The sequence below is a fragment of the Callorhinus ursinus genome, unplaced genomic scaffold (assembly GCF_003265705.2).
Source record: "Callorhinus ursinus isolate GAN/ISIS: 27379988/994484 unplaced genomic scaffold, GSC_fseal_2.0 scaffold4, whole genome shotgun sequence".
Lineage (NCBI taxonomy): Eukaryota > Metazoa > Chordata > Mammalia > Carnivora > Otariidae > Callorhinus > Callorhinus ursinus.
The window spans coordinates 117,657,497-117,684,187 of NW_027397066.1; the positions used below are offsets into that span (position 1 = coordinate 117,657,497).

At 42.7% G+C, this 26,691-nt stretch overlaps 1 protein-coding gene across 3 annotated transcripts in view; it reads right to left on the minus strand.

Moving 5' to 3' along the window:
- The window catches only part of RNF150 (ring finger protein 150), a 292,313-nt gene that overhangs the window by 21,417 nt on the left and 244,205 nt on the right, over positions 1–26,691 (minus strand). Inside the window, exons 7-8 of one of the 3 annotated variants that reach the window (XM_025874236.2) lie at positions 14,575–14,697; positions 7,618–13,589 (exon numbers count right to left, since the gene is read on the minus strand). The exons of 1 other annotated variant lie outside the window; for it this stretch is intronic. In XM_025874236.2, coding sequence (XP_025730021.1) covers positions 14,579–14,697 — 119 coding nt within the window. In that variant the 3' untranslated portion in view covers positions 7,618–13,589; positions 14,575–14,578. Of the gene's footprint in view, positions 1–7,617; positions 13,590–14,574; positions 14,698–26,691 lie in introns of those variants that run through there. One more of the 3 variants, XM_073892285.1, reaches the window with a different exon arrangement.

Genomic DNA, 26,691 nt, shown 5'->3' on the forward strand with positions numbered 1-26,691 from the left:
ACCCCTTCCCTATCTGCAAGTCAGAGAGTCTGAAGCAGTAAAGCATTTTAGGGATGAAATTCACTCTTCTCCAAGTCCATCGTCATAAGATCAGAATAGCCCAACCAGACTAATGACTTCACCTATTCCCCCCTTCCCATCTTGCTTTTGGGAACTCTGGGCTTCAAATGACTAGAAAGGTGTTTTCAACCTCAGGATACGTTAATATCAACTGGGGGACTCAACTGCACACGTATTTTATATCCTGTACCTGATACTTCCCATTGGCCAATCTTTCTGAGTCTGCCTCTGCACTCTCTTCCTTACTGTGGCATGGTTTCTCATATATTTTGAGATTTGTGATTGGGACTGTATGGTCTTTTCCCGACCCGGGTTCAGAGTACTCCTCCAGTGAGGATATGAGTTCATGAGTTTGAGTCTACCAAACACTTAGTGTAACTATCAATCTGGAACCACTTTACACTAAATCTGTGCCTTAGGTATTCAGGTCACACTGGTGGTTGGATTTGGGTCCAGAGCTCACGAGAAGGCTTATTTGTGGTTAGGGCATCTGAGGGTGAGAGGTGGGATCAGGGGACTTATCTTTTCTACACTTTATCTAGAACCAATGCTACCAGTTATGAACATGTGTTTTTATAGTTTATTGACCAAGGTTTTCCTAGTTTATCTACCACTGTGGGTGTTGGTTTTGTGCCAGAGTCTCTGATTCTGACCCTGGACTTTGTCCCTATTCCTGGCAGGAGCACCATAAAGCCTTCCTTTGGCCAGTTTTTGTATCACCTTTGAACTAAGGGCAGTTTTTACATTTTAAAAGTGTTAAAAAACAGTAAGGAAGGAAAGTTACAGAGACCACATGTGGCCCACAAAGCCTGAAGTATTTATTATCTGGCCCTTTACAAAAAAAAAAAAAAATTTGTGGATCCTTAGACAACCAAAGATCAGCATATGTCCCCAGGGCAAACTCCATTTCTGATGTTCTTTTTACCCTCTGGGTAGAACCTTCTTTTGGTCTCTAGTTTCCAAGAATCTCTCTTACTTTACCACCAGCTTAGCTATTCATCTTTTTTTTAAAAATTTTTTTATTGTTATGTTAATCACCATATATTACATCATTAGTTTTTGGTGCAGTGTTCCATGATTCATTGTTTGTTCATGGCACCCAGTGCTCCATGCAGAACGTGCCCTCCTCAATACCCATCACCAGGATAACCCATCCCCCTCCCCCCTCCCCTCTAGAACCCTCAGTTTGTTTTTCAGAGTCCATCATCTCTCATGGTTCGTCTCCCCCTCTGACATACTCCCCTTTTCTTCCTCTCCTGTTATCTTCTTCTTTTTCTTTTTTCTTAAAATATGTTGCGTTATTTGTTTCAGAAGTACAGATCTGTGATTCAACAGTCTTGCACAATTCACAGCACTCACCGTAGCACATACCCTCCCCAATGTCTATCACCCAGCCACCCCATCCCTCCCACCCCCAACCACTCCAGTAACACTCAGTTTGTTTCCTGAGATTAAGAATTCCTCATATCAGTGAGGTCATGTGATACATGTCTTTCTCGGATTGACTTATTTCACTCAGCATAACACCCTCCAGTTCCATCCACGTCGTTGCAAATGGCAAGATCTCATTCCTTTTGATGGCTGCATAATATTCCATTGTGTATATATACCACTTCTTCTTTATCCATTCATCTGTCGATGGGCATCTTGGCTCTTTCCACAGTTTGGCTATTGTGGACATTGCTGCTATAAACATTGGGGTACACGTACCAGCTATTCATCTTAAAGGACATTTCTAATATCAGATCCTCATATTTTTAAGTGTTCTGTAGTTTAGGGCGTTTCTTGGACCTCTATTTCCCCATAATATATGGAAAAGAACTCCTCCCTCTATCCTTCCTGTAAAGCAAATCTCAGTGCTATAGCAGAGGCTAGAACAAGGGCAGGCTGTTTGTGAGGCAGTTCTGGAAAGCACAAAATAATAATTTTATTTTGAAGGAGCGAGTCTAGAAAGTAATAACTCACATTGGGATCTTGAGGCAGTGAGCTTCTTGCACAGCTAAAATTAGACTGCGCTCCCTGGGGACCCGCGTTGGGGGTAGTGGGTTTCGCGTGGGTAGGCAAGTTGTGGGGGTGTGCACGTGTCCCTGCACATGTCCCCCTGGGGTTGTATCCATCCTATTCTGTTTCCAGATTAGAACTGCTTCTGATCAGGGAATGTTTCTCGACTACACAGTAACCTCCCTGTTGATATACTGAAGTCCAACTTCCAGTTCTTGCTTTTTCATTCCCGAGGTTTTTGAGTAGTCTGGAGTTGCCTCCCCATTAATGGAAGGAACATGGTACAGCCAGGAGAACTCTGGCAACTCAGGAACCCCAGGTTCTTAGCCCTCACTCCCGTCCTCATTAACATTCTCCCTTTTTCTCCTCCTCCTGGTTTCAAAAAAAGAAATAAAAAAGCGGGGAAGAGAAAGTGATGAGGCAGATGGACCACGTTCAATTTTCCCCGTCGTACAGGGAGAGCTGTGTGTTCTCAGACATCAGCCCAGGCCCAGCCTGATGGGATCTTAGTTTCAGGTCTACCTCTATTGTATTCTCAGGTTGTGTAATTAACTTCTCGGCTCCCACATTTATTTACAGATCCTGATGCCATTTTCGAAAGCTCTGAATGATGTAGGTAATTTTATTTAGAGGTTTGAAACCCTTGGCTCCCACTAGATCTACCAACTCAGTGGCCGCTGTGTTGGACGTACAGCTTTCATAGCAGCCAAACGTGGCTGCCTGCCCACGAAGGCTGGCCCTGGCTTCCCCCCTGAGGATTCGGTAAATGATCCTTAAGAACAAAGAAGGCAGGAACATTAGGGGGATGCATGCAGGGGGTGCTTAGGTTAAGGGGGTCTTGACTATGATCAGACCTTCTGGATGGTCCCATGGGGAGAGGATGGCAATGTCTTCCACGACAAAAAGGTCTGAGGGGCCTGGGGAGTCGAATTTTTACCTCCCAGTGTGTCCGCTGCTTGGAGACTCAGGGAGGCGCCCGCTCTGTGCAAGGTGCGGTGGACCGCAAATCAATGAAGGGACATCTGCTCACCAGAAGCTGAGGGCCCCCTGGTCTTTGATGGCATCACTGTTCCTTATTCTCACAGCCAAGGACAAAGAATCACAGAGACCTGAGGGAAACTATACCGATGAATGTGATGGAATAAGAGGTAGACTGGTTTTCTGTCCTTGGATCACTAAGGATGACGGCACAATTATTCTAAAATGTCTCATAAATAAGAGACCTCTCTCAGTCATCTGAATTTCACACCAGTGGACGCTTATCTCTTCTATGTATAGTAAGTATCACAGAGTAAAATTAATTCACATTCTTCCCCACCATCCCTGTCCCCCAATCTGGTGCAAAGTATTGCTCAACCAAGGCAAAGAGATGAGAAGAGACACCATCACTGGTTTTGAAGGAATTATGAGACCTAGGTAAGATTTATTTGAGAGAGAGAGAGCACAAGTAGGAGGAGCAGAGGGAGAGGGAGAGAGAATCTTAAGCAAACTCTGCACTGAGTGCAGAACCTGAAGTGGGGCTCAATCTCATGACCCAGAGATCATGACCTGAGTGGAAACCAAGAGTCGAAGGCTCAACCAACTGAGCCACCCAGGTGCCCCCATTTTTTATACTTTTTATTTTTTAAAAAATATTTTATTTATTTGTATGTGTGTGAGAGAGAGCACAAGCAGGGGGAGCGGCGGGCAGAGGGAGAAGCAGGCAACCTGCTGAGCAGGGAGCCCGATGTGGGACTCGATCCCAGGACCCTGGGATCATGACCTGAGCCGAAGGCAGATGCTTAACCGACTCAGCCACCCTGGCGTCCCTTTTTGTACTTTTTAAATAATGGCTTAGCGCCTTGTACCCCAAACATAGGTATTAATAGACTTAAGAATAAGGGGTAAAGCTGGCCCAGCTGGCTTACTACAAAGCTCTGAGGAGTTTTACATTTCCCATTCTCCAGAGGACGGATATGCCGCATGACTTCTCAAAAAAAAAAAAAAGCCGGCAAAGTGGAGTGTCTTGGAGGGCAGGGCCTCTATTTCCCCGGGAGAAGCGACAGTAAGCCACGGAGCCGTCTGGTGCTCCCTGGCATGCAGGTGGCTCTGAGCAGCGCCCAGTGGCCTGCTTCCGTGGACAGCTCCTCTCCGGTGAAGCAGGCCCCAGGCTGCCGGTGCCACCTTCCCGAGAGCTAGAGCAGGGGCAGGAGAGGCGGTGGCCTGTGGGGTGCACGAGACACAAAGGTAGGAGACAAGGTCTGGCAGCTTTTTTCTAGTTTGAACACCAACATGTTTCACATAAGTGGCCTTGTGCCGTGCAGTTTTGAAAATGACGACCTTTGAAAAAGATGATTGTCATCAATCAGCTTAAGGAAAGCTGAGTTACACACAATTAAATGGGCAACTCAATAAAAAGCCTTCTTGAAAGTTTTTAATAGCTTCTAATGTATTCTATGAAGCCTTATTCCAACTGAGCTGACCTCGGGACTCTGTGTTGTAATGTCTAACAGATCCCGGAATAAGTCCCACAGAATCCATTGTCCAGTTTGTGAAACCCTGGTCCAGCAGGAGGAGGGTGGAAGTTGGAGAGATGGTTTCTAGATCCTGGGTCATAGCCCCCACCCCCCCTCCACCAAGCCACACACATAGGTGTCAGCTTCATGACTGATAATAGGCATCTGGGAAGGTTAAAATTGCAGTAACGAAAGCATAAACAAAGTTTGAATTGCCTTCGCCTGGGTGGCTCAGTCGTTAAGCGTCTGCCTTCGGCTCAGGTCATGATCCCAGGGTCCTGGGTTCGAGCCCCGCATTGGGCTCCCTGCTTGGCGGGAGGCCTGCTTCTCCCTCTCCCACTGCCCCTGCTTGTGTTCCCTCTCTCGCTGTGTCAAATAAATAAATAAAATCTTTAAAAAAAATAAATAAATTGCCTTCTGAGGTGGCACAATCATTACTGTCACTAACAATTCCCTTAGCCTATCTTCCTACCTACAAATTAGGCCAGGACTGGCGTCTAGAGCAAAGCCTCCAGGGCACGAATGGTTTCCTGGCTATGGACACAGCAGTTGGCCATTTCGGTAGAAAAGAGCTCCAGGAGGCCACAGTGCTCAACACAGTTCGACTTTTGCCGGCAGACTCTGGCAGATTCATCTGGACCACCATGTGTACGATCTGCAGACTGGCCAGAAAGACCGCATGGGGAAGCAAGGTAAAATTCTATTTGTGACATCGTTCATTTTACAATAAAAGCACACACATTTATGTTTAGGAAGAAGAAAATGAATCCATTGGGTTTTTTTCTTGCTAGCTGGGAAATACTAGACCTGCGAGAATCTGCAGCTCCTAGACGGGTGCCTGGCCAGGTGGAGGGCTTTGGTCCCTGGCCGAACTGCAGTGGGCATGTCTAACTCTGCTTGCTCCTCCGGGGGAAGTGTCAGCAATCTCAGATGGGCCAGACAGAGGGTCAAAGGCACACCAAGGGACCTGGCGGTTTTGGGTAGGTGATAACAGCAAATAGGGGTACCTCTCCTTTTTTAACCTTCCTTTCTGACCCCCCCCACCCCAGGCTGGCAGCTTCCATATTTTTTATTTCCTTAGCATACCATTGTTAATTCCAAGGAATTGCTGTCAAAAATCCTTTAGAAAAGTATAAGTAAATATAAAAAAAGACCTTGCCACCCCAGCCCATCTGGTGGTCCCCGCTTAGGGTACCCTGCCCAAGACGGCATGGACAATAATGCTCAGTGCCCACGGAACAGCATCTCAGGCTAATTCAGCTGCTAGTCTTCTTCTGAGTTGCTTAAAATCTTTTTTTTTTTAAATAAAGATTTTATTTATTTGAGAGAGAACGTGCACAAGCAGGGGGAGTGGCAGACAGAGGGAGAGGCAGGTTCCCCACTGAGCAGGGAGCCCGATGTGGGGCTCGATCCCAGGACCCTGGGACCATGACCTGAGCTGAAAGCAGACGCTCAACCGACTGAGCCACTCAGGCGCCCCTGCTCAAAATTTTCTAATCACTTCACTTAGAGCAACAGAGCTAAAAGGAGGTCAGGTGCCTGGCACCAGAGAGAACTAAAAGTTATTAAAATCTCTCATTTTAATGTTTTTAAAACATACTCATGATTTAATGATAAATACCAATGTATTAAAATCCATAGTGCCGCCTCTGGAACTCAAGAGGAGCCAACGTGGTTAGGAAATATGGATGACACGAACACAGGCATCTGGTTCCATTTTATTAAAAAACAAAACCAAACAAAATTTTGCAACGAAATTTCCTGGAATTCACAATCCTCTTCAAATCTTTAAAGTTGCATTTTTTTTTTTTACCAGTACATAAGAACACGATTGCACTTATTTACATTATAGTCTTCTATATAACAAAAATAGCCATGTTGTACGGTTGAGTGTTTCCAACTATCATCCTTAACATTTCTTCACTAGCCCAGTATGAGACAGACTGTTTATGCTCTCCAAACACATAGATAATAGAATAAAGCAAAATAAAAGTCCATGTCTCCTAATAGAAGACAAATCCCTTTAAGGACAGTTTTTTAAACTTCTGTGTATTTCAAGAGAGATATAAAGTGCTCTGGAAGGAGTAAGGTGGGTGCCTGAGGTGGGGAAAAAGGAAGGAGAAAGAGATTTACACCACCCTCCCCCCACCCCCTCCAAAAAACCCCCCAAACCAACTATACCGCCTTCACCAATCATTTAAATATACCTGTGACTTTGTACAGAAGATGATGTTTTGGTAAAAAAGCTACATAATCCACTACTAAATTTCTCGGCAATGAAGAGCTAACCAAGGTCCAAATTAAAAGCTATCCATGCAAACGTCATCAGGGATCATATTTGTGATTTTTGAGTCATGTGGCAAATAAATCCAGGAAGCTGTCCCATGATCTGAATGTGGAGGCTGGGTAATAGCATGATGGCACCACCGTGTGTATGATCTGCAGACTGGCCAAAGTAAAATTCTACCTGTGACATCATTTTACGATAAAAGCACAAAAATTCATGTATAGGGAGGAAAAATAAATCCACTGGATTTTTTTGCCGCTGGCAGGTTTATACTAGAGATTGATTTATGGTGCCAATTCTGAATATTTTATAATAGTAAATTCTTTGTAGCACATTTTTTTTTTTGGTGCAAATAACAATGTTATATACAAAGGGGTTAAAAGAAGTTGGTTTTTTTCTTTTCACATTATTGAAAGGGCAATTGCTGGTCATGGTCTGCAGTCTATAAAATTGGGTATCACATATACACTGCTTGGGAGGCTCCCCTGGAAACTAGAATAATCATCCTCCCAGCTCATGAATATTTTAAAGAACAAGTCCCATCATTTTTCACGATGAATGGAATGTAACTTTTCACAAGTACAAAATTACTTCAAGTTTTCTAAATATAAGGGACATCCCACTATAAAAATAACAGCCCCTCCCAACCCTCCCCCACCCCCTACATCTCTTTCTAATTATAAAATGGTACAACCATTTCAGATTACTAATGTGAGAGCAGGAAGTAAATACATTATTATGTACATGTACAAAACACGTCAGTATTTCACACCATTTACATTCATATGAAAGAAGTCTGTTTATTGATCTTCCTTTGTGATATGACAAGAGAGTTGAGATAAGTTACCAAACACTCAGGCCCTTGCCTTCAAACTCCGCACAAACACTCCAGCCAGAGGCATCTTCTTTGCCAACAGAACTAAGGATAAGCTTTGACATTTTCCAGAAGAAAGGGCTGCAGACAGTCAGATCTTCTGTGGGGCTCCCCTTCAACTTTCCCGAGCTTGTGACATTCCTTCCTCTTTTGATAAACATGGACCAAATTATCAACTACTGAATAAAAACTGTATAACGAAAGGCAAATAACTGGTCCTTGAGGAAATGGTGACCCTCGTCAAATTAACTGGCTGAAAGAATAATGGCGATTAGTCCAGCAGAGGGCGCCCTGCCCCTTGCAATAACAGCCTACAGACCAGTAAGTACCACAGATGCCAACATAAAGTCCTTACGCGGGCAATCCTCCTTCAACTGCTCCGCTGTGTATTCGTGCAGGCAACAGTTTGGTATTTTCTTCAAAAGCGTGGGATACACTCTAATTAAGAAGCTCTCCTACATGAAAATTCTTTGGCTATTTAAAATCTTCACGTTCTCAGAACAATAATTCCGAGTACGATAAAGCGCTAGTTTTGTCTAAAATTTTTTGAGGGAAAAAGGAGATGAAAACACCAGACTTTAAAGATGGTGTGGTACTAAGGCCACGATACTTTTTTTTTTTTTTCTTCTGGATTTAGTAAGGGCAGTCACCAGCCTGCAAGAGAAAACCCCCTAAGGTTTCACAGTTTCATCTGACTAGGCAACCCATCTTCACTTTTATTTACGAGAACATTAGGAGAAAATTAAACGAGTCAATGGAAGAACATGTATGTGTCCATCTGGATGGTGATCGGTCTTTGGTTTGCATAGCACACATGGTCCTCACATTTTCCTGCTTCTCCGAGCCTTTCAATTCAGTAAGGATGACAAGACCACAGACATTCTGCCAAGCAGTGATTCTGGGTACCTTGGGTGGAGCTTCCTTCTTCACAGTTCTCCCTTGCTCCGTACAGACCTGCAGACCCCTTAAGAGACTATGTTCTTGCCTTATCATTATCATCAACAAACATTTCTCAGGTGGCTATGGAGTGAATGGCTCTGTAGTAAGTGCAAAAGTAGCACAGGGATGAAAAGGTTTTTGATCGCTGAGATTCCTGAAAAAGCCACTTGACTGAGGCAGGCGTAGTTCACAGGGTGATAAAGAGATATGTGAGTGACCTCATCGGGTTCTTTGCATAACAAGCAGGTTTTGTCATTAAAGGGCTTGATAATTAAGGACCTACATCTAGGATCCGGAATCACCTCTTTAGTTTTGGGATAATTTCGTGTCATTACAGGGGGTCAAAGTGTAAGCGCGGCTACCGATCTATGGTGTTTGTTTTGTTTTGTTTTGTTTTTTGTTTTAACAAATTACTGTTCCTATTACAAAGGGCCTGGAGCTGTGAGATGGGGAGAGCAGGCAAAGAGAAGAGGTAAGTGATGCTGAGAAACTCATTCCTGTTTCTCAGAATTAATTTATCTTTCAGGCAATCCCAACCTTCTTTGCAACCATGAGTGTTAAACTCCTTAAACACACACATACACACCCCAAAACACCGGGTCAGCTCTAAACCTAGGGGATGAGCATTTATTTGGGAAGAGTGCCCATGTTCATATCCGGCCATCCTCTTTCTCACTTCCTGCAGGCTAGTATTCTCACCTCCTTTTGACTGCCATCATCAATTACACGTCAGTGACACACAGCACTGTGCAAGGCACCTGTGTCCCTCACCTGAGGAGAATGGTTTCTTTGTGTCTCTTTTTCAATATTAAGGAAGAAATGGCCTCTCAGATCCCTTACAAAGAGGAAGTTCTTGTGCTAAGAAACTGAGTTATGAAGCATGAGTGGACATCGGATACAGTCTGGCCCATTCATTTTTCTAAGAAGTCCTAATCTCAGGGACCTCTGGTGAACTAGGAAGGTCACAAATGCTCAAGGTAGAAGATAACAGATCTCGACAGCATTCTGGAATTGTGACTTTCACATTATTTGCCTAGGAGACTTTTCTGGCAAGGAAGCCTGAAAAAAAGGCAATAGCTATAATGGTCTGTGATTAAATTCGTACTAGGAGAAGTGAAAACATGGCTAACTCCATTATGGAGGAAGTTAATTTGCCTTTAGACTAAACTGGTTTTCCTCATCAGAAGTGCAAATATAGACATTGCCACACAATAAAAACAAGAAAAACACCAACACCAGTAACAGTAATCACAATAAATGGTAATCACAATAATGTTAAGTCTATAGATCCAAAGCCACCAAGGTTTTTTTGTCCTGAAAGATGGGAAAAGAATGTGTGTAGGTGTGTGTACAGAAAGAGACAGGCAGTCCGAGAAGGCCACACACACACACACACACACACACAGAGGAGAGAGAGAGAGAAAAGGGAAAGAAATCTAAGACAGAGCATATAAAAAATGCTACTGGAAATTGCTGTGGGGGCCCCAGACCACAGAGGGCTGGGTCCTCGCTCCACAGAGGATGTGACTCTGTATCTCAGATTTTCTGAGTTTTGATTTAATGAGATTTCTTTGTTTTCAGTCAAGGTGATGCATTCAGTGGATAACTAAATGCCACTTATTTTTTAATGCTCTGCAAGAATTTTCAGCAAACCACAACTCATAAATAAGAAAGAGCCCCATGTTAGGTTATCTATCATCATTTTTGGTTCTGAAGGTGTGGTAGCCCCAAGGATGTCGGCACTGTCTGAAGTAGCCACTGGGCATTGTGGTTTCTGACATAACCAAAACGAGGGAAATGCTGAAAAAAAACTTTGGACAGGGATTTGCCTCCACGGTTACCATCGTGACTAGGTGATGCCAGAAATAGGTAGGTGCTTTTGCCACTATTCTTTTTTTTTTTTAGAATTTTTTTTTTTAAAGTAATCTCTACATCCAATGTGGGGCTTGAACTCACACCCCCAAGATCAAGAGTCGCATGCTCTACCGACTGAGCCAGCCAGGCGCCCCTCCACTATTCACTTTCTGCCTTCTTCTAACTCCCCTTCTTCCTTCCTAGGTGATGGAGTTAATATTTCAGGGGTAACTAAGCCCTGGAGACTAAATCAACATTTAGCTGCTGTATTCATGATCAGGGCTCAGTTCTTCTCAAAGGGATCAGCCACACGGAAGAGGCAATTCCTAGAGGTGACTCTCAGTTCTTCTGAGGGAAAGGAAATGCTCCCTTTCTTGCCCACAGCCTTTGGGTGAGAGAGGATGCTGACTTCTGAGTTGAGAGCTGGCGGTTGTCGGCTGTCCTGATTCACCCAGTAGGGCTGGGCAGTCACATCCCCAAAGACTTCTTCTCAATGAGGCCACTCAAGAGTCGTGTATTTGGAGTCAGTACGTAACTTCCCACTTTCCCCCCTCAAATCCCCAGGGGGCACTGGCACCAGGAAAAGGCCTTCTGCCAGCCCGGAAGCAGGAGAACTAAGGGTTGAGGTGAAGTTGGATGGAATTCTTTTTGGTTCCTGAGTGCCACATACCAGTCTAAGGGTTTGTCTTAGAAGTGAGGGAGATAATTTTGTTTCAGCACCAAATCAACATGGTTTGTATGACTTTTTTAAAAAAACAACTGGTCAGCGAAGTAATGGTAACAGTAATGGACATCAATGTATGGTTAGAAAGGTCAGGCAGAAATTTCAAAAAGAATAGGGGCCTGAATATTTACCCATTACAAAATAAACAGATCTTTGGGCCTCTCATTAGGCAACTTGGGTGGAGTCTAGTTCTCTCTGGAGGTAATTAGGTTTTAACTTTTTTTTTTTTTTTTTCTTTGCAAGGGTCAGGGGATCTTGTGAGAATACTGGAGCAGCTCTGGACCTGCGCTGTCCAGCTGGAAGCCACGGGTCACATGTGGCTGTTGAGACAGAGCTGGAGATGTAGCTCATCCAAAGTGAGGCATGCTGGGAGCTTAAACACACGATGGGTTTAGAGGACTTAGTACAAAAAAGAATGTAAAATATTTCACTTATACTTTTTACATGTTGAAACAAAAAGATTAAATATATTATTAAAATTATTTTGAACTGTTCCTTTTTACTTTTTAAAATGTAGCCAGTAGAAAATGTAAAATTTACATGGGTGACTTGCATTATATTTCCATCGGATAGTGCTGGTCTGGACACTCATTATAGGAAAATGCGCATCTGTAAATATGCATAAAGTTTGCATATACTTTTAGAGGGTTCCCAGCTCAGAATTTCCTCTTTGGGAGGTGGGGGGAAGGTGGTGAAGAAGGTTATGGGAGAAGGTTTTCATTTCTTTTAAACCCTTCTATGCTGGTTAAACTTTTTTTTTTTTTTTTTTTAACCACCAAAGCCAGAGGAAAATCCTCTGGAAAAAAACCTTTGGTAAATGGAGAGCCTAGGGGCTCAAGGGTTTTGTAGCTGAACCTCCTTGGGGTAAAGTCATAGGCCTCAGAGGCGTACATAGGCAACCGATTCTTGATTTACTTGGTCACCGGCAGTAAGAGACAACACTCATCAAATGGACAACTATGCAATCCAAAAGGCATTTTCTCTCCTGGGTATGGAATACAGTTTGTATTTCTTTTGCTGTTGGATTATCTTTCTAATTCCACTTGACCTAAGTTAATACCCAAATGTGCTTCGGGTAGAGCGGACTGAAGGAGCACATGGTGTAACCCACGCTGACCAAGAACAAGAAACCCCTTGAGATGAAGAATCCCACACCGAGGTATCCGGAGATTACAAACCCTGTGACTAACAGTGGTTTTAAAACAAGGCAAAACAAAACCACTCCTACTTGGACTTCAACTTTGCATCATGTCGATATTCATTCTCAGCAACATAGGAGTACCGAATCCCAAAAGCCATCAGTGTATGTTTCGTGTCGAGGAACTGCCTCCCTAAGGTATGAAGTCAGCTATATGTCATCGCCATCTGCCAAAACATGGATACCCCCCACCGCTCATTAGCAGTCTTAAGGCCAGAAGGAGCTTTGGCCGTCATCTTGTGAAACTCCTTCATTTCACAGGTGAGGGAGAAGGGAGATGAGGCCCAGCAAACATGTGGCTCATGCCCAGGACTCCTGCCCCCCCTTGCCTGCCTTCGCACACTGACACTGGGTTTCATTACAGGAAGTGCGAGACTCCCAGAGAGAGGTGACATTTCTGAAGGTGGTAATCATTTTCCTTGCCTTGCTGCCTACTTAGAAAGCATCAAATAGGAAACCATTAAAGATGGTGAAAAAAGAGCAACCAGTAGTCTGACATCCACTGCATGTTTCAGCAGGGCAGCGGGGATTTACGACACAGCCCCACTCGGTTTTTGGATGAGTATTAGTGTAATGAGGTGGAAAAGCCTCGTCCAAGATGTAAATACCTCAGTGAGAAAAGCTCTCCTTCTTAGTAACCCACGCAGTCGCATCGCCTTCTTACAGAGGATGAGGTGGTCCCTGATTGTCCAGGGAAACCGTTCACCACCTTAGTCATCTCTGCATCTGCACAGTCTAAATGTATTACAAAACTGCCCACTGAAAAAATAGCACATCTCTGTCATAGTTACAAAAAAAGAATAAAAACATAAGTAGTTTAAAAATGCCAGTGGGTTTCGGTATCGACTGGATGCCTCTTTTCCTCTCCCTCTTTGTCTCTCTCCGGGTTAGCAAATTCCCATGCTGTACTTTTTAGATCAAGTGGTTTATCAAATCACACGTCCCTCCTCACTTGGTATTTAGATGTACTCGGGGAGCCCTGGGAAGCAAGCTGCTAAGGATTCCCCTAAACCCTCCGTTGAGGTCTGGTGAGGTTTAACAGAAGTGTGCTGGGATTAAGGTAAAACCCTGGCGATCCCTCAGCCCCCACTGTGTTGGACACTGGGCTCCCAGAGGATTGGGTCTCTTCTGAAGCCTCCACTGCCTGCAGAAGCCACCTGCGGAGGGAACAAAAGACTGTTCTAGCCTCGGGGAGACCAAGATCACAGACATTTTTCCTTTGGGGAAGAATATGTGGTATCTGGTCTTAAGACTGGGCTTGCAGTCCCGGCTGCAAGCCCTACAGTCAGTCATGAAGAACAGCGCTACAGCCCTGGAGGGGGCTTCGGAGTTTGGAACTTCAAAGTCTTTAAGATCCAGGCAAAAATGAAGCTTCCTTCTTACGTCACGTGGGCCATTAACAGAGCAAGGCAAGTGGGAACCAGCGTGATGTGGCTGCAAATGATTAGTAGCCTCAGCGGATTCAGAGCTTAGTGTTGGGGTCTCTGGCAGCTAGGATCTTTAAGATCCACTTAAAAGAATTTAGATTCTTAAGGAAAGCTGGCCTTAGACGCTTTCAGGGTGCTGAGGCACTTCCCAAAGCCATGCACACTTCATGCTGAGAGGTCAAGGCCATTCATCTCAGAGATGGCGTGTACAAACTGATCATAGCAGGAACTGGTGCTTCGAAACAGAGCTCTCTACAAAAGCTGGAGTCAACCAAAGCTGTCAGCTTTGGTTTGGAGCCAACCAAAGGGGTGGACATCACGTAAACTGCACACAGTCTTTAAAAATAAACTGCCAAAGAAATCAAACCACATTCCCCAAACAACAAAACAAGACCTGGAAGAAAAGGAAATAAAACTAAGAAGCCCTAAATGTGTCCTGTCTGTTTTAGGAGCTTCTGAAGTGTGTGTGTCTACAAGGACATGGGAGGGAAAATCAGCTTTCGACTTCCCAGCTGCCAAGGCCATGGACTGTTGTACAGATGGAGAGATGGCTTCCTGATTAACGTGACTTTGGATATTGCTTTCATTACCATTCTTGAGCTGAGCGCCGTGGAGTTACCAAGCGGTTCTGGAGGTGTGTGTAGCCGGTCTAATTCTTGAGGTTCTCCTCCCTTCCTTCCCCTTGGGTCCTACCATCCCTTTGTTCTATAGTCACCGTTTCAAGACTTGACCTCTTCGCAGTCTTGGTCAGTGGAAAGGTCTACATCAGACAGTCCAACTTCCATTGCCATAATCAGCGAGATGTCAGAATCACTGCTTACAGCTGGTTCCTGCTCGCCTGGGAGGAGAAAGCAAAGTTCATGGTGAACACTGAACGATGTTTTTGGAGGCTGGTTATTTTAATACAATTGTCTTTAGGAACATTTCTTTGATGGCCGAGAGAAGGTACTAGAAAAATTGGCTATTTTGTAAAACAAAAACAAAAACACAAAAAACAAAACCAAAAACTAGGTAGAGCCTCATCTCACACGATAGCCCAAAATAAGTTCTAAATAGGTCAAAAAGTTAAATGTAAAGAAGAAACTAATACAGCTAGAAGAAGATATAGCTTATAAGTATATATCTAAGTAGGAAAATATCTAATATATCAAAGTAGGGCAAGAAACTATGTGGAAAAGCAGTTGAGCAATTCACAGAACAGATTGATAAATGTGCATAAAATTCAAAAAATATTAAAAACATGAAAAATAAGATTAAAAGGCATATATCAAACTTGAAATATTTGTGAACATTTCATAAAGGGCTGGATTTTCAACATATAGCTTTGAAATCAGTATGAAAAACTAAAGAGAAAAGTGGGCACAGGTTGCTATTATAGAGCAATACAATATAAATGACCAATAAACTATAAGGTAAAAATGAGCTACTTTTTTTTTTTTAATAAAACGTCTCTCTTGAAGAAACAGCATTACACTAAGGCAGGTACTTCGATATACTGCATGTAGGACTGTGACATTTTCACTCAGTAATTTCATTTCCAGAGTGTATCATAGAGAAATAGCCATGCAGAAATACTCACTGAAGCATTATTTATAGCAGCAAAACATCTCAAGTAACAAAGTCCAACAATATAGAATACCTGAGGGAAGTGTGTTACTTCTAGAGCACAATCTTCTTGCTGTACCAACTAAAGTAACATTTCCAAAGAACTTGTAGTTACATAAGAAAATGCTCACAGTATTCTTCTAAGTGAAAACTGAAGTGTTCAAAGCTTTATATGTAGTGAGGCTTACAGAGAAGGTTAACAAGAAGCAAGGGAAAGTTAACTAGAAGCAAGGAAGCCAAAAATGCTAGTAGGACTTGTCTCAAGTTTTGGGATTTACGCTCATTTTCTTTAAAAAAATTTTTTTTCAGTTTTACTTTACTTATTCATTCTGCAATGAACAAATATCATTCATTCACTCAAGACATAGGGAGTCCCCACTATGTACAAAGGACTGGGCTGGATGTGAGGCAAGACAATTCCTGTCTTCAGGGAGCTTCCTGTCTAGGAGGCAGGCGCCCCGTGAGACAGGCAGTCACAACACAACGGGATATGCGTGATGCTGGAAGACGCAGCTGGTGTTACAGGAGCAGGTAACGAGGGCTATGTGACCGACTACCGAGCAGAAGGCTTCCCATCGGGTGTAACATCTACACTGAGTCCTCAAGGAGAACTCGCATTCTAGCCAGATGATTAAGAAGGAAGCATCTCTTAAACACTAGCAATAGCATGTATGGATAGATATGTCTAAGCATGAGAGGGAGTCTTGTACAGATGGACATTAGATCATATTTAAATATGACTGGAATGCAAGGTCAAGCTAGGGACTCTGAAGGGGGACTGGGGTGCTCAGCTGCATAAAAGGCAGCTTTAAAACCAAAAGACCTTGCGTGTCCCATTATCCTGTTGACGAAACACACAATTAGAAGACCGGCAAAATGTCGAAGTACTGAAGAAGCTGGTGGTTATAATACTTTTGCTCTTATAATCACCGATATAATTTATTTCATGTTGAGGTACAGTTAAAGAGTTAAAGAGAATATGAGTTTTATGAAAGAGGTAAATTCTTTTAATTTAAATTCAGTTTACTTAACATATAGTGTATTATTAGTTTCAGAGATAATTTAGCGATTCATCAGTTGCATATAACACCCAGTGCTCATTACATCAAGTGCCCTCCTTAATGCCCACCATCCTGTTACCCCATCCCCCACCTCCCCTTCAGTGACCCTGTTTGTTTCCTACAAGTAAGAGTCTCTTATGGTTTATCTCCCTGTTTTCATCTTTTTTTCCTGTCTGCTATGTTCATCTGTTTTGTTTCTTAAATTCGACATTTGAGTGAAATCATATAATTGTCTTTTACTGACTGACTTATTTCGCTCAGCATAACACCCTCTAGTTCCATCCACATCATTGCGAATGGCAAGATCTCATTCCTTTTGATGGCTGCATACTATTCCATTGTGTGTTTTTGTGTGTGTGTGTGTGTGTGTGTGTGTACACCACATCTTCTTTATCCATTCACCTGTCAATGGACATCTGGGCTCCTTCCACAGTTTGGCTATTGTGGACATTGCTGCTATAAACATTGGGATGCAGGTGCCCCTTCGAATCACTATGTTGTATTCTTTGGATAAATACCCAGTAGTGCAATTGCTGGGTCATGGGGTAGCTCTATTTTTAACTTTTTTTTTTAAAGATTTTATTTATTTATTTGACAGAGAGAGACACAGCGAGAGCAGGAACACAAGCAGGGGGAGTGGGAGAGGGAGAAGCAGGCTTCCTGCCGAGCAGGTAGCCCGGTGCGGGGATCGATCCCAGGACTCTGGGATCATGACCTGAGCCGAAGGCAGATGCTCAACGACTGAGCCACCCAAGGTGCCCCTATTTTTAACTTTTTGAGGAACCTCCATACTGTCTTCCAGAGTGGATGCACCAGCTTGCATTCCCACCGACGGTGTAAGAAAGTTCCCCTTTCTTCACATCCTTGCTAACATCTGTTGTTTCCTGAGTTGTTAATTTTAGCTGTTCTGACCGGTGTGAGGTAGTATCTCGTGGTTTGGATTTGTATTTCCCTGATGCTGAGTGATTTGATCGAGCATTTTCTCATGTGAAAAGACAGTGAATTCTTAAGATGTTTAAAAGGAAACAAACAGAACTAACACAGAGTTATGGCCTTAAGAATCAGCTTTAGAGAAATGGGCTGTTTCACAGGGCTTGATCCAACCTAAAGACTCAGCTCTACTAGGTTTCCTAGGCCCATAAATGCATGAGGTTCACAGAAACAGATCAATGGCTAGAATAAGACTTTGGAAGCAGCTCTCAGCAGATAGAGGTATTTAGTATTTGAGAATGAGGACACTCCAGGGGCGCCTGGGTGGCTCAGCCGTTAAGCCTCTGCCTTCGGCTCAGGTCATGGTCCCAGGGTCCTGGGATCGAGCCCCGCATCGGGCTCCCTGCTCCGCGGGAAGCCTGCTTCTCCCTCTCCCACTCCCCCTGCTTGTGTTCCTTCTCTCACTGTGTCTCTCTGTCAAATAAATAAATAAAATCTTTAAAAAAACAAAAACAAAAACAAAACTATTGAAAATGGGGGCACTCCACAAAAAAATAAAACTAGTCATTTAGAAAAAAAGGCAAAATTGGATCCCGGCCCCACACTTCCCAACAAAATACATGCTAGGCTGGCGAATGCCTGTATCTACACCTGTATTTATAACTACATCTGTACCACATCTATGTCTGTACCTGTCCCTATTGCCCGTTTTTAATTGTGCACGTGCACTTCCTCCGCTCCAGAGCCATCTGGCACTTTCGGTCTCTGACTTCTGGGGAATTCTTTTTGCAAATTGGGATGGTTCTCTTTTCCCTCATGGCTGCTTTGCATTTGTTTTCTCCGCAGGGCCCTGGCTATGCTCAGCACCACTCCAGAGAAAGCCTTCACTTTGGAGTCGGAGTAAGCAGTGTCCCCTAGATTGGGACAGTGCACAACCTGCACAGCGGGACACAGGAGCTCGCTCTGTTTCTCAGATCCATGAAGTCCTTGGCCCTTTATCCATTTTTTTCCAGTTGCTCAGATCTTGTTATTGTCTTTTTACCTTCTCCCTGGCCATGTTGGTCTACACCTTACAAAATCCCTTTGCTATAGTTTATGTGGGGTTTTAGGAGAGGCTGGAAGGAGTTTCATATGTTCAGTCTACTTGTTTCATTCAGCACTCTCCTAAAGCATCACTTTTACAAGGAGAAATAGATATAATTAAAATTATATTCATGAGAACTGGGAACCCATTTTACTTCATGAGACTGTATTCTAGTCTCAACTATAGTAACTACACATGTTACTTTGTCTAAGTCACTCTGTCCTCTAGGGCTAAAGTTTCGTTGTCTATAAAATGAGTTTGGACTGGATATCTCAGAGTCCTTTCCAGTTGTTACAGTTTGTACCTGTTATATGTTGATGTCACCCTAGCACAGTGTCTCCTACACGCTGCTTTCTCAATGAATATTTACTAGAATTCCCACTGAGGAACAAAGTTATAAGCCTTTCTTTTTGCACAACCCTCCAAATTACTATTTTTTCTTGAAAGCAGTCTTTTCTTAATAAAAAAAGGTCTGTTTGTTGTATATTTAATACAAGTATATACCAAATGGGAGAATTCACTATTTGAGGTATAGTGAAAGCTGAATTATTCTTATTCCTGGAGATAAAAAAATGAGGGTTATATTATAGAGATATAATTTCTTTTTTTTTTTCCACAATGGTTCATGAACTAATTCAGCTCATGAGCAGCCCAAATTTTCAGCTCACGATTATACTGTCAGTCAACCAAGGAACTCATCATGGAGTGGTTCTATGACTTTCACAAATATCTAGTTAGAAAAAAAAAACAAAGGCAGCCCAGATGAAGGGCTGATTAGTCAGAATTCTATAAAGACAGCTCCATGTACCTGCAGTGGCAGCTTCTCACCTTCACTCCTGGCTTTTCAAGCCACCAGCCTCAGCAGATTTCATGGACTCATTCTCACTGTGGTGTTTTCTAAATTGGACCTTGTGAATCGAAAGAAAGGAAGCCCATGGGGACTGATGGAACTATGGCTGCTAAATTCATGATGCTATTTTGGAAACTGACCATCCCGCACAGCTCCAGGCAAAGATGAATTCGAATCAATGATATCAGATAGTTGCCAAAAAGTGGTTCAATTTTTATGATGTAGCATTGCATCAAGCATAGCATCTAAACATTTTCCATTTCAAAACTTAAAAAAAAAATGATCTGAAGACATTTGAAGTTATTTTTTTACTCTGTCCTGTGTTTTTAATTGAACTTAGTTTGTTCCATAATTTTAAAAAGCAGGGCTTTATCTTTTAATTAGGCAGATGTTTTACTTTGAGGCCACAATAATACAAATGAAACCCACTGTCACTAAAACATTTAGAAGGTTCCCTGTAGGTGGTACTAATTGGGGAGTGTAAAGTAGCTATTAACAATATAAATGTTCACTGAATGTTACCTCCTTCCCTGCAAAAGCTGATATAAAAGGAATGCAGAAATAACAATGGGCTTTACTGAATCCTCACAACAACCCTTTGATGTAGGTATCTTGATTCCTGTTCTACAGATGGAAAAAAAATACTTGCAGTCCATTGGATGCAGTAGTATTATACCTGACATACTTTCTTCTCTTGGTTTTCATGCATTATAAAGACATGGAGAGAACTGAAACAGAGAGTGATAGGATCGACTTAATATTTTAAAAGATCACTCTTGCTGTTAAGTGAAGAACAGATCAGTAGGACAAAGGGTGGAGGGAATCTGGGGGGAACCATTGCAGCCAAACAGATGAAATGTGATGATGGCTTGGTACGGCAGCAGGGATGGAGCTAAGGGGACACACTGAAGAAATATTTTAGAAGAAGGATATACAGAAAGGTGATGGGCTGGGCAAGGGCAGCAAGAGAGGAGAAAGTAGAGGATAACCCCCACATTTCTTGAGCAATACAGGTACCATTTACTGGGCAGGAGGAACTGGAAGATGAACCAGTGTGGAGAGATCAAGAGTTCAATTGTGGGCACCTTAGGTGGCTCAGTCGTTAAGCGTCTGCTTTCGGCTCAGGTCATGATCCCAGGGTCCTGGGATCGAGCCCCGCGTCGGGCTCCCTGCTCAGCGGGAAGCCTGCTTCTCCCTCTCCCACTCCCCCTGCTTGTGTTCCTGCTCTCGCTGTGTCTCTCTCTGTCAAATAAATAAATAAATCTTAAAAAAAAAAAGAGCTCAGTTGTGCGTGCGCCATGTTTGAGAGGCCTGTGAGACACGCAAAGGGAGATGTGGGGTCTGCAGCTAGATACTGGAGTCCGGAGGACAATACATGAAGTGAGAGGCTTCAGCAGTTTGAAACCAGGAGAGTAGATGAGGTGTTTTCAGCAAAAGATTATAGAGAAAACACCAGGGGCAGAGCTCCCCAGAACACCAAAACCTACTGCCAAAGACTCAAACTCATGCCGCCAACGCGATTTGTCTGGCCTGCACCATGTTTTCTTTTAAAGTATGAATTAGTTACCAATATTTAAATGTCAGGATATTTTACATACAAATTTAATTTGAAATTTGTCTTGGAAAAACAAATATCTGGCAATATATGCCCAATTCCCTGGATGAAATCATTGAGGGGAACAGAGTAAGGGCTGCCCCGAGTAGCTCAAGGCAAAGAGGCTCTGGGTCCCCACAGCTGTCCAACAGTCTGCTGCCCTGGTTTTCATGGTACTTGGCCCGTGTAGATAATACAAACTGAAACCTCATATTTAGGGGGAGGGTAGAAGAACACCAGAGGAGGGCAAGCCCCAAAAGAGCCTGAAAATCGCCCCAGAATACTGTGCCATTGATTCATTTCCTTCTTTTCTTTTAAACATAATCAGTTTTACCTTCTTTATAGGCACTGACTCACAATTAACAATCCATAGCCAAGGAAACGAAGTACTGTGAGTATTACTGATCTGGTTGGGTGGGTTTTAAGGCTAATCCTGTCATCTAACTCACAGTCTTGAGTGTCTTTATCACAGCATTAACGGGCATCTGATGAGATGGTGGGCAGAAAATACCCCATTTTAAATGGAGCTTTGTAACCTATTTTCTTGACCCATTAACTACTGCTTTCGTACATTTCCACACTTAATTGTAAGTAAAATCCAGCAGTAGCCTAAGTGTGGTTAACCAAAAACGTCTTAGTGTTGGGATTTATTCCATTTAATCCATAAATTATTAATATCTTTGGTTTATCTCTTTCTTAATATATAAAAAAATTACCTAAAGACTCACAGTTTCCCTTTGTGAAATGGGCATTGCAGTTGTAGTTCTGCTGTGGTATGAAGTGTGCCTGGATGACCAAGTTCCCTCCTGAGAATAGAAGACCCTGAGATCTGCCTCATCCGGCGTTGGGCATAGCTGGCTCATCCCTAGCTCAAGCCCATGCCCTTGTCAACGTTCTCTTTTCAGAATCCCACCATACTCCTTCAGAAATAGGCACTTGGCAGATGTCTGTAGCATTGAAATTGAACTGAAGTTCCTCTCTGGCCATGCAGGGCTCAAGTTTTGTTATTTTATTAGCTAATAACAATCCTAATGCTTATTGAGTACTTAGTACATGCCCGGGATTACACTAAGTATTTAAACAGATTGTCTAATTTAATATTCAAAATCAACCTATGATATAGTATTATTTCTATTTTCAGGCAATAAAACTAAAGCTCAGAAAGGTTAAAAACCTCCTGAGCTTACACTACAAGTAAGACTTGGAAGTAGAATTTGAACCTAGATCTGACTCTGGGGTCCATGAACTTGACCATATCTATACTTTAGAGGTGAGATTCTTAACCTGAGGATTAGTGGACTTGCAGGGGCATCCAGGTACCTAAAATTCCATACATGCTTATATGCTTATATGCATATATACATTTTTCTGGTAAGAGGATTGCTTTCACTAGATTCTTGCAGAACCACAAAAAGGCTAATAAGAACCATTCACTGAAGAGATTTCGCATCCTGGGTGACTTGGAGGACACACTGCTATATGCAATAAGAGTGGTTTGCCTTTCTTTTTAAATGTATATTTTGTTTAACATTTCACTGACTGTTCTATTAACTTGATATGACACTTTTCATATGAAGTCACAGCTTTCCTACTTAATTGTTTCTTTATGATGGTTATTCAAAGCTAAAGCAGAAAATTATCCCTCCCAGAATGAGCTTTGATATTTACTGCCTGTCTTCCGAAAGAAGGCATAGAGCAGTAGCAGGCTGGAGTAAGTCCTCCTCTGTTAAGAATTAACAAACACTGCCCTCAGAGTAAGTGTTCTCTGTGCTCAGAGAAAATAAGGTGGTGATGAATATAATCCCCCAGGTGTCCTGATTCTCCAGGAGGTCTGGTGTTACATGCTGGGAGCTGCTCTGCATCACATAAAAGCTTATTTTTTCCCATGTACTTGAAAAATAAGGTTTCAGAGAAAAATGGCACCCTTCCGTCCACTGCTATCAATGTTTATCTTCTTGAAAATAAGACATCATTTACAATCACCCCTGTATGATGCAAGGGCACCATAGGAGGGGGGCTCAACCAGACTGGCTGGCTTACAACATTATCTTTTCATCTCTTCCCAGAAGTGAGGTTTCTTGGGGCTGGGGCACTGCCTACGTCCTCCCTGTCATAATCTTAGTGGGTAAGTTAATCCGACTTCAAATGCAGAGTGCTTTCAATAAAGAAACATGTTCCTTTTGCATGGATTCCTTGCCTTATCTCTCTTGCCTAACAAGAATTTCTGAGGAGATAAACTTCTGATTTGGTTTAAATTTTCCCTCTCAGGAGGGGCTTCTGTTGTGAGAATGGTAGGCCTGAGGGCCACTTTCCTCAGAGGCTGGGCAATAATATTAATAACAACAGCTTGAATGTATTGTCTCCTTCCTACATGCCTCACAGTGACATTCTGAAGTAGGTGCACAATGACTGCTACACATTTTACAGGTGAAGCCAACTTGTCCAAAATCAAGTGCACAGAAAGGGGGCAGAAATGGAATCCCCACCCGAGCCCGTGATATTGACAACTATGCCATTCTGGAACGGCAGAGCTGCCAGATTTTTATGTGATGGCTAAGCTGTTCTTAACAGACAACACTTGGCCACCTTTGGGAACTAAGCATCCCAGGGCTACAATATAAGTTTATCCATCTGGCTAAGTGACTTCTAAATTGTTCAGATACAATCAGCGCTTTTGCCTTTTTAAGATCTTGCTCCATAATGATAAATATATCCATGTTGAGATCAAATCAGAAAAATTCTTCCCTCTCAGATGGGAAGGTTTAAAGCATTATTTTCTTTTTTTAAAGATTTTATTTATTTATTTGACAGAGAGAGAGACGGCGAGAGAGGGAACACAAGCAGGGGGAGTGTGAGAGAGAAGCAGGCTTCCTGCCCAGCAGGGAGCCCGATGTGGGGCTTGATCCCAGGACCCTGGGACCATGATGTGAGCCAAAGGCAGACGCTTAATGACTGAGCCACCTAGGTGCCCCTAAAGCATTATTTTTATGTGGACTTGGTGAAGGAGAATTCCCAGGAAGCATAAGCTTTGTATATAAATACAAAGTAAGATCACATCATTATGATTTCACTTTGCTTTTATCTCATCATCATTGGTTTTCTTTCCTTGTGACACTTCACCCAGGAGCGAAATTATTTCGTCCCGTTGCTCAAACTCTTACGGATTTCTTTTTTTTTTTTTTTAAAGATTTTATTTATTTGAGAGAGAGAATGAGAGAGAGAGAGAGAGAGAGAGAGCACATGAGAGGGGGGAGGGTCAGAGGGAGAAGCAGACTCCCTGCTGAGCAGGGAGCCTGATGCGGGACTCGATCCCGGGACTCCAGGATCATGACCTGAGCCGAAGGCAGTCGCTTAACCAACTGAGCCACCCAGGCGCCCACTCTTACGGATTTCATTAACAGTTCATTCATTGAGTAATTCCTCACTAAGTGCCAAAAGAAGGGACAATGTGACTTTTGCGATACTTTTATATTAGTTTGTGCAGGAAGGGATGTAAAACCTAGTGAACATTTATTAACATTATTAATAGCTATTTTACAATCCCCAATTAGTACTACTTACAGAAAACCTTAAGCATTAAGTGCAGTAGCTGATATATGGAAGGCTCTCGATAAATGTGAAAATAATTGGAATGAAAAGAAGTAAAAAAAAGGGGCAAGCTGCTAGATAGATTTAGAGAGATAGAGAAACAGACTTACCCATTTTTACAATTGTATAAAATTATCTATAGACTTCATTTATTCATTCATTAATTTATTTAATCACTCTTTTATTCAATGGGTATTTACCGAACACTTCATTAGGTAGGCACCCAACACTGGAGAAGAGCTGTGGAGGAAATAAAGATGAACTAAAACAGACTCTACCTTTAAGTTGAATTTGATCTAGTAAAAGAGATCAGACTACCTACATAAGTTTAATCCAAGGTGATATATGCTAAAGGTGGGTGGTACAAATAAAATGCTCAAGAAACAGAGGGGTGGGGAGAATTTTGCCTCCTACTGGGTAACCAAAGGGGTTCATGACGTAGGTCACAGGTAAACCAGTGGTGAGATCTAACTGGTACTGGGAAGTATGGGGAGGACGGAAAATGGCATTCCTTTCAGGGGAACCAGCATGACTAGGTGTGATCAGAGCATATGTCAAGGCATGTGGACTGGACTGTAGCTTCGGATATGGACAATGACGAGCTACGTGCCAGAAGTAGCGCCCCTCCTGCCCTCTCCTGGTTCATGGGGAGCTAGAAGGCTGGGCACTGCATTTCCCAGACTCCTTTGCCAGCTGGCTTACGTGAGGTTCTGCCAAGGAGATTGGAAGACAGGAGGAGGAGGGAAGCTACCACACTTCTGGTTCGGGTTGTGGGTTCCAGAAGTGTTGGGAGTGGTTTCAACAGAATCAGAGTGGGGAGGGATGTGAGTTCCTAGTTAGCCTCAATGCTGGTGGCTTCCCCAGCAGAAGCAAGACAGCTCTGACAACATCAGAATAGTGGATGCACACTCAGGAACTCTCGGTAACACCACTGGATAAACTTTTATTTATATTTTTTGTAAATCAACTTAATTGAAGCATAATTCACCTGCAATAAATTGCATCTGTTCAAAGTGTATAATTTGGGGCACCTGGCTGGCTCAGTCAGTACAGCATGTGACTCTGGATGGATCTCAGGGTCATGAGTTTGAGCCCCATGTTATATGTGGAGCCTATTTGAAATAAAAAAAAATAGTGTATAGTTTGATGAGCTTTGATGGATGTATATATCTGTGCAACCACCATTATGATTCTGAGGGTGTTTTAAAATAGTGAACACTTCTATTGCTTCCCAAAGTTTTCCCATGCCCCTTTATAAGTCAATTCTTCCTTCTGTTACTGGCTCCAGGTGACATTGGATGTATTTTTTTTAAAGTGACTTTTTATCAGATTTTTAAAAAAGATTTTATTTATTTATTTGACAGAGAAAGAGGCAGCGAGAGAGGGAACACAAGCAGGGCGAGTGGGAGAGGGAGAAGCAGGCTTCCTGCTGAGCAGGGAGCCCAATGCGAGGCTCAATTCCAAGACCCTGGGATCATGACCTGAGCCAAAGGCGTACACTTAACGACTGAGCCACCCAAGAGCCCCTATCAGATTTTTTCAACATTGGTATAATTGACATTTAGGGGTGGATAATTCCTTTTTGTGTGTGTGTGGGGGGGTTGTCCTGTGAATTGTACGATGTTTAGCAGCACCTCGATCTCTACCCAGTGAATGCCAGTAGTACCACCCTCTCCCCAGCTTGACAACCAAAACATCTTCAGACATTGCCAAATATCACTTGAGGCAAAATCACTCCCAGCGAAGAATCATGGCTCTAGTTTAAGGTGCATTTTCTATAATGTCATTTTATAGCATGCACTCTCTGGTGTCGGGTTTCTTTCACTCAGCACACTCATTTTGAGATCTGTCCATGATGTTGCATGTATCAATATATTATTTCTTTTTATTGCTGGATAGTATTCCATTGGACGGATGTATCAGTTTGCTTATCTATTCACAAGCTGACCAACACTGAGTTATTTCCAGTGTTTGGCTATTGTGAATCAAGCTGCTATGAACATTTGCGTGAAAGTCTTTTTGAGGGCATACATTTTTAAAAAAAAATTTATTTAAACTCAATTAGCCAACATATAGTACATCATTAGTTTAAGATGTAGTGTTCAGTGATTCATCAGTTG